Source organism: Porites lutea, chromosome 5, assembly GCF_958299795.1.
Source record: "Porites lutea chromosome 5, jaPorLute2.1, whole genome shotgun sequence".
In the NCBI taxonomy this organism is placed as follows: domain Eukaryota; kingdom Metazoa; phylum Cnidaria; class Anthozoa; order Scleractinia; family Poritidae; genus Porites; species Porites lutea.
In genome coordinates, this window is record NC_133205.1 from 24636126 (window position 1) to 24648386 (window position 12261).

The following is a 12261-nucleotide window of genomic DNA, read 5'->3' on the forward strand; positions in this document are numbered from 1 at the left end:
TGTCACAAGAAAATCTTCAAGTGTCTTTTACAGTGGAAACTCCATATAACGAAGTCCTCGGAATAACGAATGATTTTATAGTAAAATACGTGAAAAAGTACCTCGATATAACGAAACCTTGGTATGGCGAACATATTTTGCCAGTCCCTTGGCCCTTCGTTTTATCAAGGTTCCACTGTACTTACGTACACTAGGTCAAAAGTTCACTGAAAAGATATGTCAAAAGTGATAACGAGAAATCACAGCCAACCGTCTTGAAATGAATCTGAAGAATATAAATAATTCAAAAGTTTTTCAAAGTATATCAGATACAGTTTTTTACTTGCAAGTCAAGCCATCTACTACGCGTTTTGTATCACACGTGTGATGAACGCTGAGCCCCTCGCCTCGACCAACGGATTGATACACTGAAACATTTTTTTTTAGTCGAGCTTCTTGTTTTCTTCCTTGTCAACTGTTATCACACCCTGCGAGCACAGCCTCCTTTTGTTTTCTTGGGCAAGGGGGAGAAAAGGCGGGTCTGCGCATGTCTGAATCGCGTCAAGCCTTGCAGGTCGACGCAGCCCTATATCCTGGACTAGTAAATCTTGTTGTCTTTCGTCATACTGGTTTTTCGGGTGCGAGAATCCTTTTATTGATAATCCGATGGTCATTGCCGAGCCCGCTGTAGTAAGGGCACGGTCATTAGGCCTGGGTCCGAAACTATATCTTAGAAGCATGCCGCGCACGCCCAACAAAGATCTTACTCGGGTCATGCAGAGTCTTTCTTGAGTACGACGAAATCGACCAAGCGAAAGAAAGGATGCTAGGGTGCTGTTCTCATAACCATTTACTTCTGGACGTGGTTCCCAAATCAGATTTTAGAAAAGTACCGTATTTATTCGATTAACCACCCGGGGCGCTTATTAAAGTTTTGGACCTTGCCAGTGAGCGCTTACTCCAGGTGGGCGCTTATTCGAGGCTGGGCGCTCATTAAATTTTCACCATTTTCAGCAAGAGTAGTACGTTTATTTTGGAACAAAAGGCAAAGATGTAACAAGGCAAGGTTTCTGTAAAATACTCTGAAGAAAACTCAGTCTTCGAGGAAAGTCTCTCCTAGTAGTTATCCAATTATTTTCGGGGGTGGTAGGGGGAAGGGGGTGGGTGCTAATTTGAGTTTGAGTGGGAGGGGGAGGGGGGTGGGCTGGGCTGGGCTGGGCGCTTGTTCGAGGGTGGGCGCTTTTTAACTTTTTCAGCCTTTAGGATGGGCGCTTATTCGAATTTGGCGCTAATTCGAGGTTGGGCGCCTATTCCCTGCTATTCGAATAAATGCGGTACTCATATTGCATAGAGCATAGAGCATCCATTTGAATAGTTGAATGATGGGATTGGATGAATTCAATAATTAGAACCGAACATAACATGTCTCTAGCGAATGAAAGACTTAAAAGTGAGTTTGACCAAAAACGTTTTCCAGTTATGAACCAAACCTTTCAGCAAGAAATTTCGGGAAGCAATTTCCGAGATTGCTTCAAATTATTGATTTCACGTCAGCAAAAAATGGATGAAGCCCCTTCTAAACAATATTGGTGCTATTCAGGTACGGAAGAGAGGCACATGTTTTATTACAGATCATTCGCGAAAATTCGTATTTAGAGACTAAGGTCTCAATCAGGCTTCGTAAAGAGTTTTCGATCAAAAATTCAAGACTTTTTCTAGGCTTTTATGCCAAAACTATGATTTCTTTTCCTTTTCTCATTATGCACGACAAACGTAAGGTAACCACAGGCCAATGCGGTCATATAGGAATGTCTTGAGTACGTATCGGATTGAATAAGATTGTTCACGGGAAAAAACTTCACTCATTAAGCACTTAGATGTAGTTTTAAAAAGAAACGTCCACACGTTTAACCACTTTTCCAGATTTTTGTCATTTTCTAGACTTTTCCAGGTCTGGACAAATTGCTTTGCAAATTCAAGACTTTTTCAAGAATTCAAGACTCTGAAGGAACTCTACTCAATTGTTTCGATGTTCATCGAATATTAATTTTTTTCATTTTCAGTTTTCCTCTTCCAGAATAGTTTATTCCATATTTATATTCCCGAATGTTTATTTAAAACATGATCAACCGATAAATCTCTTTGACTAACTGAAAACTATGTCAAGAACTAAAGCACGATGCATTGTTCGCAATAATTATATCACAAATCGATTTGAAACGGTTTATTTAATCCAATTTTTTCCTTGCCGACATTCCTACATCAGATATTACTAATCTCCTTCGAAGATTCAAAATACGAGTCAAACAAACATATATATTTTTACTGCGGCCGAAAAGAAGACTTTGCACGAGTTGTCAAACAATTTATTGATTCTCCCGAAATGCGGTGGCGATAGACGAAGTAACGGTACGTCTTTCAATGAACGAATTTTATTATGCCCTTTGTCTTTCGCATCGAACGTGACAAAATTTTAACTTGAAATTCCACAACGGTTTGAAGCCAATTTACAAATTTTTCCACACGACTAATATTTGAAAATACTTGTGGTCAAATCAGAGCGTTCAATATTGCTCTCGCTGATTTTCATCAATTTTCCTTCTACAACGCGTTTGAAGAGCTTTAAAGTGTCAGCCGAATATTCCTGGGAAGGTATTAAGAGAAAATGAGGTCGAAACTGAAAAGTATTTAAGAATACCAAAAGTTCGCGCTTTGAAAGGTATTCGGTAATCGTAAAATTCCATTTTTAGGCCAACATCCTATATTGATAGCTTTATGAGTAAGAATGATAAATTCAACGCTTCATCGAGGTGGTCATAAGAAACTACCATCGCTACGTGATTTCCGCTATTTGAAAGTGAATTCTGAGCGTAAAGAGCCAAAGTAAGAGCTTCGTTTCTGCGACTTAACTCGGATACTATGCTGAATATTTATCATTCCCAAGAATGTTCTTCACATGAAGGCAAGTATAATTAAGTCCCTTATTGCTCTGCGCATTGCTCAACATTTTTTAGCAGCAACTTATACCTCAGAACTGCAAGGCAGTTGTTTAAAATATAACGCGAAGTTGTGAACGTCTTCCGAAAAGGAAGTTGCCAACTTATTTCACTGCCCATTTTTGAGTTCAACTTGATCTTTTAGGGGCTTACTTACTAGGAAACGCAAGATTGACGTTATCGAAAAAGCAAAGCTAAATACCGCAGCTATAGATAATCCCTTATGAAATAAGCTGTAGTATGTATTGCACGGCCTAATCTACGACCCAGTATATAAGTTCTGTGATACATAGGAAAATGTCTAACCTCAGTTAAACTCTCTTATTTCTTTAAATCTATAAATGTAATTGCACAAATGAAATTACTTGACTTCAATATACATGTAGTGCCCGACATTACGAAAGAGCCAGCTGTAAGCTAATACTGAGCATCGACCCTAGAATCAAGGCACTCCTCGTTTGAGTTCAATTCAAAATACTAGAGTGGGAGGAATGATACTCTTTGATGTAATCTCAATGCTGACAGTGGCATAGGAATGAGGGAATTTAGACTTACGAGAACTCGATCCATATCGATGGTATCGTCTACTGCCAGAGACTATCACACAAGCCGCCTAGCACAGTAGTGTTTGAAGTCCTCTTCTTTCCACAATTTTCATGAGTAAGCAAAATCTTGGGCCAAACAAGAATTGCAAACCTCGTAAAGTCATGAAACTAACATTCTTACGTCGCTTACCGGAATTGAAAACCACATGGACCAACTCATGACTACAACTAAGCACTGAGCGCTTAACCTCCCATAATGGATAATGCATAGTGGATTAGTTTCTTTTTAAAACTATTCTCTGGACTTTAGAGAAAATGGAATTCACGACAATTACTCTGTGATGGAGACCAAATCACCTAATGAAGGCTTAATCCTGAACACAGCTCTACGCCATGCAACAATCAAATGATAGAGAATCAAATCAAGCAGTTATTCCAAAATATACTGTCAGAAGTTTAGTTGAGTATCAGCTGGTAACATGATGTTGACTATGTTCAAGGCAAAGCAGCAAGACTATTTTTCTGAAAAGAATACAATCAATTTACCGTGAATAATTCTATTCCTCTAAGGTTATACCAATTTCAGACTCGGTGAAACTAAGGTAAACTGATATGGGCGACTTCTGCACTCTTCGGAAGACTATAGAAAAATGCCACATAGTTGCTTCTGAGAAAGATACATAATGTTAGACTACGGAAACCAGCAGACAACCGACTACCGAGTGCACCTTCCTAAACAAGCAAATTGTCTCGAATCAAGCAATTCTAATTTTCAAATGCCTCAAAAATCAAGGACTTCTGAATTGAGGCAAGTAGGAGTAGATTATCAGCCAACGATCTCACCAAACGCCATTGCAAGCAGCCAATCAGAAAACGAAAATGCAATAAACATTACTAACAATTACTATTTAATTTTCCGGTTTACTAGAGAGGAAGTTTTCTCAATGTCCAAATCTTCAACAAGTCCCCAACTTGCACGTCTCTTCCACATTATTATTATTAATGCCTTTGCAAAAGCAACTGATACAAAACCTACTTCAGTAATTACTTCGCCTCCTTAAGTCGGATATTTTAGCAAAATTCGGAATTAACAGAAAGGACTTAAAATCTGCGACAAAACATGTAACATACGAATACAGTAAGTTTTGTTTCTGCTCGATCCACTTTGATGAGATGGTTTACGTCATGCGTGTAAAAGTATTAATTGCAGTCCATCCTTACTTACTTTGATATAGCAAAAAAAAAATCTACAAGTTTCATTGTTAAGGTGGGACTGAACAAAACAGCTATCAGAAGTTGGGATCTACGCCTGGGGGCAGGGAACTTACCGATAATATAGGCAGGGGCGGGGATGCTTGTTGTCTCTCTTAGGGGTGTAATTGTAAATTTTGGCCTCGCTTTTGGGCGTTCAGGAGAGAGCGCCATTACGTATGGGCTGCGGATGTGTGTAAAATAAAAATCTAAGTGGAAATCCTCTCATCTTAAAACAAATTCTCTCAGATATTTTTTCAAGGAAACGTGTGGAGATCAGTGTAGAGAATTTTTATGTTGATACTGGAGCTGAAAGGCCGGTCAAATAAAGCCTGAGCCACACCTGTTTTGATCCCCTTCTAATTTTTCGACGATCATTCGCATCTATACCACCTACCGGTCGGATTTACCTTCAACTGTCTGGTGGATGTATAAGTCAACCGGACGCAAATGAATTGGGCGATCATTATGGACTATCACAGAGAATGTTTTAGTTACTTGTCAGTAGACGTCGCTTTAAATTGAAAACGATAAATTGGTATTGTACACGACGGAAACGACTTTTCCTTCAGTTGCTCTAAGGTATATCAGATAGGCTATGGATAATTCACTATCACAAAGTATGGATAAAAATCACGTCAAATCTTACATTTCATAACTTAGTTCCTTATCGAATCTGCAATTCGCGTCTAAAATGTATTTAAGGGTGCAGATTGAAAAAGATTAACAGATCGTAAACCTGAATTGTTTGAATAAAAAGCCTGATTTTGAGTTTTAAAAAAATCAATATTAAGCAGATAAAACAATCGTGTTTAAGTTTTTATTTATTTTATTTTAAAGGTGTTCTGGTGGTTAAAAAATAGTTCATTTTTATCAACTCAATGAATAATTTGGACATCGCACATGTCTAGTCTTGTTATTAAATACATGTCTGTTCACCTACAGCATTACCTACGATTACAATGCTTCAGACGCCAAAAAATTTATAACTTATGAAGGAAAATTTGTAAATTTAAGTCCCTGTATAGCCTGTGAAAACTTGAAAAGTGACTGGGCATGGTCGTTTTTATCGCATTTTACTTCGTAAACACCTCTTATATCGCCAACTTATGGACTGCATAGTTCCGGCGATGATCTCGACTCCGGTGATGGGAAGTTAAACGACAGCGTGAAATCCTTCTCATAAAGGCCAGTAAAATATCTGAAACGAGACTGAGCGAATCTGAACCAGATTTTTAAGTCATAAAAAACACATTTTTATAGTGAAATAGCTTGGCTTGGCGAGGCGACAAGCACTCATGCTGATTTTGAAATTTGTTTTTATTTTACTTCATGCAGCGTCAATTATTTTTCAATTTAGGATGATTTGTCAGCGCTACTAGATCAACTAAATAATCGCAGAATATCACATTTGTGGACTTGCAAAATAGAGCATGATACAAAATACAGGTATATATCTCAAAGCACGGACTGCATGTTTCGTGATGCGACTTGGTAGTTAATATCACATTCTGTGCTTTATTGCCGAAGGGGAAGTGGTGCAACAAGGATATTTTTCCCCAAAGTAAAAAGCAACAAATCTTTTTAATCAATCGACTTCCATTATAGATAATTTTACACCACGTGAACCTTGTATTCCCGTGTCTATAGCTCCAAGCGAGGTTAAGCCTTTTATGGGGAGATATTTAAAATCATCTTAATTCGCCTGTTAATCTATTTTTCTTTTTAATCTCACAAATGTACATTTAAACCTTGTGTATAATTTATACGCTACATCTCCAATGTAATCGTTTAGAAGAGCTCTTTATACCCTAGCCCCTCCAGTCGAACGCTAATGGGAAGTTCTTACGGATTCACTTAAAGTTACGTTTTCATTAAGGAAGATTCATATTTTGAGAAAAACCTTGATTGGTGTTAAACCCGAGGTCGAAATAATGTAAATACACGTACTTTTCGTTTGACTTCTATTGTGTTAAGAAACAAAAAAGGACAGAAAAGCGATATAAAAGGATGCTGTATTCACAATAGAAATTGTTTGTTTTTTCTATTTCGAGTGATGTTTGCCTTAAGCTAAAATTCTCACGGGGTGTTGTATGAAACATTTTTCTTTTTCATGGTTCTTTCTTTTCGCTTATTCATTTTTTTTTTCTCATTTTCCGTGAGGCCCATAATGTCAAAACTAAACGAGGGATTGGATCCATGTGAAATGCATTGTTAACTGGTTTCTTTTAAAAGTCCCCTTTTCTAAACATAGTCACGTAGGGATTAGCCGAATTGAAAAATATTCTTATCGCTAATTGTGTTGTAAATGTTTTCTTCCTCCATTTGTTGTCTTGCAGCAGATGTTTTCGGCTTGTCTCTACATTTTCCTTGTTCCTTGTTCAATATTTTAAATAAAAGGCTAAGAACAGGAAAAGGACAAAATGAATTTATCGCGTAAATAAACTAAGTAGGCCAAGACTTTTTTAACTGTAACTAGTGGCTTCCTATTTTTTTTTTGATAACACAGAATCATCCATTCTCGTAGGTGACAATCGTTCGACGCTTTCCACTCTTGTTTTCGCGCCATTTTGACACGTTGATTGTTTTGTTTTGTAATACCGCCAGCTGATGCCCACACAAATTAACAAACATATTGGCAAGTTCTTCTAGTAGACAGCCCTCACTAAAAAGTCATCTTGCCTAAGCCACAACCTACAATCTTCTTTTCACAGCGAACCAAATTTTCTTAGTTTTCGCGCGCTGTTTTGTTGTATACACAATAACTTTTTACGTAAGATTTGATCCAACAGTAAATTGTGATCTCAAGGGCCGCTTGCCTTGCAAATGAATGGCAACATGGCCATATTATTCAATCTATCAATATAATTGTTGAAGTTTACTTAGTTTTGTTGACATTTGTGCACGATGTGAAGCCGTCTTTTCTTCTGTCGTCACCAGTGGGGCCTAATCATTATTACTTTCCACTTTTTTCCCCTCTTGTTTCCAATTCTTATATAGACCCTGCCGTTCTAACTTTTAATGTCTTCTTTGGACAACCAGCTTATTTTCTAGCCGCCGAAATCACTTGGATCGGCCAAAAATGAAATCGACTGGTTATCCTCTTCACTTTTCCTAGCCTTTTAATACGAAAATTTAAGAAGTATTTTTTTAGCCATCTCGTAACTAATATTTAACCAAACTGACCTTTGATCTTTGAATCTAAATTCAAACAAAATTCAAGTCACATCCTGCCTGATAAATAACAAAAACAGGAATAGTTTTTGATCTGAACCTATGCATATTGGAGTTTTTTTCTTCTTCTTCTTTATTTCATGTTTTTTTTTTCATTTATTTATTCATTTTTTTTATTTTATTTCATTATTTTTTTATTGCAATCAAGGTTTTTTCTTTACCAATGTACCAGCTAACCAATTCATAGCTGTCGTTCCCAAGTTTCTAACATCATTTCAAAGCACACAAGATTATCCTATTGTTTCTAGTGAAACAAGGCTCCGAATCTCACACGTACTTCGTTGATAGCTTCCCAACAATTCAACTACTCGACACAAGGCGTCGAAAAGATATGTGCATTTTAACATACGTGTTGCTAAGAAAAAAGATTTTAATTTTAATTTTAGATTAAAGAGCTTTCTTTTCCGTCACGTTTAGTAACGCATTGGGGAGATCTTTCAATTGTTTCCAAGTTTAATTGTCAGTCCATATTTTTTTGCTGTTGTTGAAAATAGCAGACAAATTTCCAAAACAGGGGATTGGTGTCTTTCAGAGGTATTTCTGTACGCGAATTTGATGAAAAGTTAATTATATTACAGGCTAAAATGGCACGAATTAGGCTGAAAATACTGAAATTCAGAAAGGTGTGAGTTGTAAATTTGTATTTCGAAGACAGAAATTAAATGTACCGGAAACTTACCCGGAACAATATTCGACCAGAAATTTGACTCTTAGTATGAAACATCCAGTGATGTATGTTTTGTCGGCCACCAAAAAGGCGCCACCGAAAAACGACACCAATCCAAGGCGCATATTACTCGGGTTTCGTTTCCACGCAGATGAAGCGGGGTCAGGAAAAATTTTCCACCCCCGGCAACGAAAGATGCCGTGCAAAGATGGTGTGAAAAACAATAATCCGCGCAACTGGCTGCTTTGTGAAGAGTTCAGGCATAACAAATTTCGTGTTTGACTTCTACATTGTGATTGTCCTCATCGTGATGCTTGTTTTTACAGCAATTATTTGATCATAATCGTAGATTCAATGGTGTGGAAAAAATTCAAATTTCACGGCCGAATTCGAAAGGAGTCGGTGAATTCTTTCGATTGCGTCTCTTGAAAGTATCGAATGACGTGTTTGTTCTTATTTTATTTGGTGCGCAAACCAACTTCGCTAATTTTTTTTCTGAGCTTTGTTCTATAAGGATATTTCGCCCTGTTAAGATCCAAAAGATGTATAGATCGGAAATGCTATAAGGACAACAGAAGCTTAATGGGCAATCTGGATTAGGATTTGTACGCTTCATTAGGGACAGGAAATTGTAGCGCAACATTCAAAGGTGGAAGTCTGGTGACGAGGCTCTCGTCAATGAAGTGTTTGACAAGTGAATATGACAGATAATTAATATATGAATTAGTTGGGTTGGCTACAACAATGGCCTTGAATCATGACCAGACGATCAAAAGATATGTTTGACAACGGTGAATGGGTTTTTAAATCCCCAAGTTGAACTAAGAAAACAAAGCCTATTATTCCACGTTGTGTTGGGTACAAATGTTTTCAATGCCGACTTTGTTCTGCTATTCAAAGGGAAAATTTCTCGGGTAAATATTTTTCATTCCAAGTTGCGTCAATATCATGACCTCTCGAGTTTTCAACATCCCCCCTTGTCTGGGTTTTCTGTTGAGGTTGAGGGTACCTTTCAGCAAGAGATACGAGTTATCGACCCTGACGCTATCTGACAATTCGTTGACCGACAAGGCGGAGCTTCTAACCTAAACGTGCTAAATCTCGTTTGCTTCTTTTCACAAATTTCTGCTAATTATATCGAAGTGTTCGAGGTTCAATGAGATCCTGCCCCAAATCCACCCTTTTGTTTTGATTCAAATTTGCTTGTTGTTGCGTCGCCAGGCATTGAAAATTGAACAATGCCTTCACATTGCCCTATAGCCCACTGCCAGTACTGTTGTTGACGGCGCATAAATACCGTGCTAATTTCAAAAGCCAGGTCCTTTCAATGGCGAGCGTTGCGCGAATCAATACAGTTTGTGAAATTTATCTTGTTAAGTTATCTCACGTGTATCGAGGCTGATATCCACGCGTTTTACTCGAGACAAGCGCTTGCAGATATTGCTTTAGTGACTTACACGTGTGCGAATAAATGCGAAATACAAAAGTCAGCTGTCACTTTCAATAAGCGGTCCGAGGTTGCTGCTTTTGACCGGCTAGGAATCATGATCTTTCAGTCACGAACTTGACTCGTTTTCCAAGATTATGATCGCTGGATTTAACATTCCGTTTTTGGAAGTCTCAGAATGAGTGTCCTAAAATTCATCTGCGGTCAATTTCTAGCCTTACACCTGCGTTTATCACTGTTTCCTATCTAAAAAACGCGCAAAGTTTGACAAGTGTTGAAAGGTGGGCGACCAATGGCGAGTGAAGTATTCACAACTGGGCACCAATTTGTAAAATTGGTGGTTTAGCCTCCGGCCAATAACCTGCCGGACAATGACAGCCAGGGTCACGTGTTTGGGCACGAGCAGGCTACACCAATGGCATTATTGCTCCAGAGAGATCGGAATTTTGAAGTATTCGGTTCGTCAGCTGGCTGACTCGCTTAGTTAGTAATCCCATTTTGGTTGATATCACCGAGTCGCCTTGTAAAGCCTTCTTGGGAATGAGCGACCAAGACCTCCAACGTACGTACTTATAGTCGATGTGATTCCCTGCTCGTCAAAATAAACTTTCTGTTAGCGCCATGACTCCCTTGGACGTTCGGAAGTATTTCCTGTCACGCTTAAACCAAGGAGCTCTTAAGTTTTGTTTTGTGTTTCTTTTGCAGAGAAGCGTCGAATATCCATGTGTGTCGGTTGCGGCTCTCAGATTCAAGATCAGTACATCCTACGCGTCGCTCCCGACCTTGAATGGCATGCAGGTTGCCTGAAATGTGCCGACTGTCACACGTACCTGGATGAAACTTGTACGTGTTTTGTGCGAGACGGAAAGACCTACTGCAAGCGTGATTACGTTAGGTAAGCCAGTACGGTCCACTGCTGAGAAATCAGAATGCAAACGTAACTGACCGAGCGATCATAGATCATTTGAGATCATCAACACATTCGTTCAATTCGTCCGTTTAACCGTGCGTTAATAGCTGCATGACGTTGTGTTTTTCGAGGGATTACTTCAGTATATTACAAATACTGACGACATATTACTCTGGCGAAGGAATCAATGTTGTTAATTAGAAAGACAGAGTAGCTGTGATGGTTATGACTGTATTGTCTCTACAAAGCCATCGTGGCAAGATAGAAGCCCTGATTTCCCCCGCTGCGTAGGCTGTTACACAGTGGTAGTTTTTCGTGGATCTCGGAGAAGCTAATTACAAAGAAATTCACACGGATACATGGTGGCTGGAGTTCAGGAAATTCAGTTCACACAAGTTATTCTTTGACTCCGCCTCTTTCTTATTGTGGGTAAGCGAGGCGGGAAAGTTTGCCTACTCTTCAAGCAGGAGACTACGAGTACAATTTAGATTTGTGGTTTTTCTTAGATTTCGCTTTCGATCGCAATTTTGTTAGTCTTAGCGCCTTACGGCAAAGAAAAACTCTGCAGGATTACACTAAGTAGCGCGTGGGTAAGTTGTAAAATAACATTGACGGGTCACTTCGGATGGGAATAAAATAGAAACAGATATATTTGCGAAAGTCGTTCTCGGGAAGCGCGTTATTTGCTTTCTGGTTATTGAGGGCATTTTCTCTCTCGCTCTTCAGGTTATTTGGGACAAAGTGCGCCAAATGTTCCCGTTCTGTGACGAAAAACGACTTCGTGATGAGAGCCAAGAACCAAATCTATCACATAGACTGTTTTCGCTGCATCGCTTGCAGTAGACAGCTTGTTCCGGGGGACGAATTCGCCCTGCGCGAGGACGGATTATTCTGTAAAGAAGACAACGAAATCGTAGAGAAGGCAACGGCTACAGCTCAAGCAGCTCACGTTCGAGGATCGCAACGGTCCTCCTCTCAATCATCAGGTGAGCCAGTCTGTTTCTACTCGTTCTGTTTCAACGCGGTAGGTCTTGTCACTAAACGTATCAGAATCTAATCAAATTGGGGTCGATAACACTATTAGCAACTTAGATTGACTCGGACCAGATCATGTGAAGATTTCAGTTAAATGCTTGAATTTATAAAAGTCTGGGCCATCGTTTGTTGGTTAATGGATTTTGATTGTGCTTAATTTTAAGCCCTGTTTGTAGCCAAGCAACACGGCTCTGCTG

At 38.9% G+C, this 12261-nt stretch overlaps 2 protein-coding genes across 11 annotated transcripts in view; one reads left to right on the forward strand and one right to left on the reverse strand.

The window, feature by feature from the left end:
- LOC140937437 (insulin gene enhancer protein ISL-1-like) overlaps nt 1-12261 on the forward strand; it is a 49253-nt gene that overhangs the window by 32929 nt on the left and 4063 nt on the right. For 7 of the 10 annotated variants that reach the window (XM_073386999.1, XM_073386992.1, XM_073386995.1 and 4 more), the window contains 2 exons: nt 10825-11014; nt 11756-12015. In XM_073386999.1, coding sequence (XP_073243100.1) covers nt 10825-11014; nt 11756-12015 — 450 coding nt within the window. Of the gene's footprint in view, nt 1-2594; nt 2699-2782; nt 2942-10227; nt 10682-10824; nt 11015-11755; nt 12016-12261 lie in introns of those variants that run through there. The other 3 variants (XM_073387000.1, XM_073386997.1, XM_073386998.1) reach the window with 3 other exon arrangements.
- LOC140938132 (uncharacterized) overlaps nt 1-12261 on the reverse strand; it is a 56060-nt gene that overhangs the window by 19465 nt on the left and 24334 nt on the right. The gene's annotated exons all lie outside the window — the stretch shown is intronic.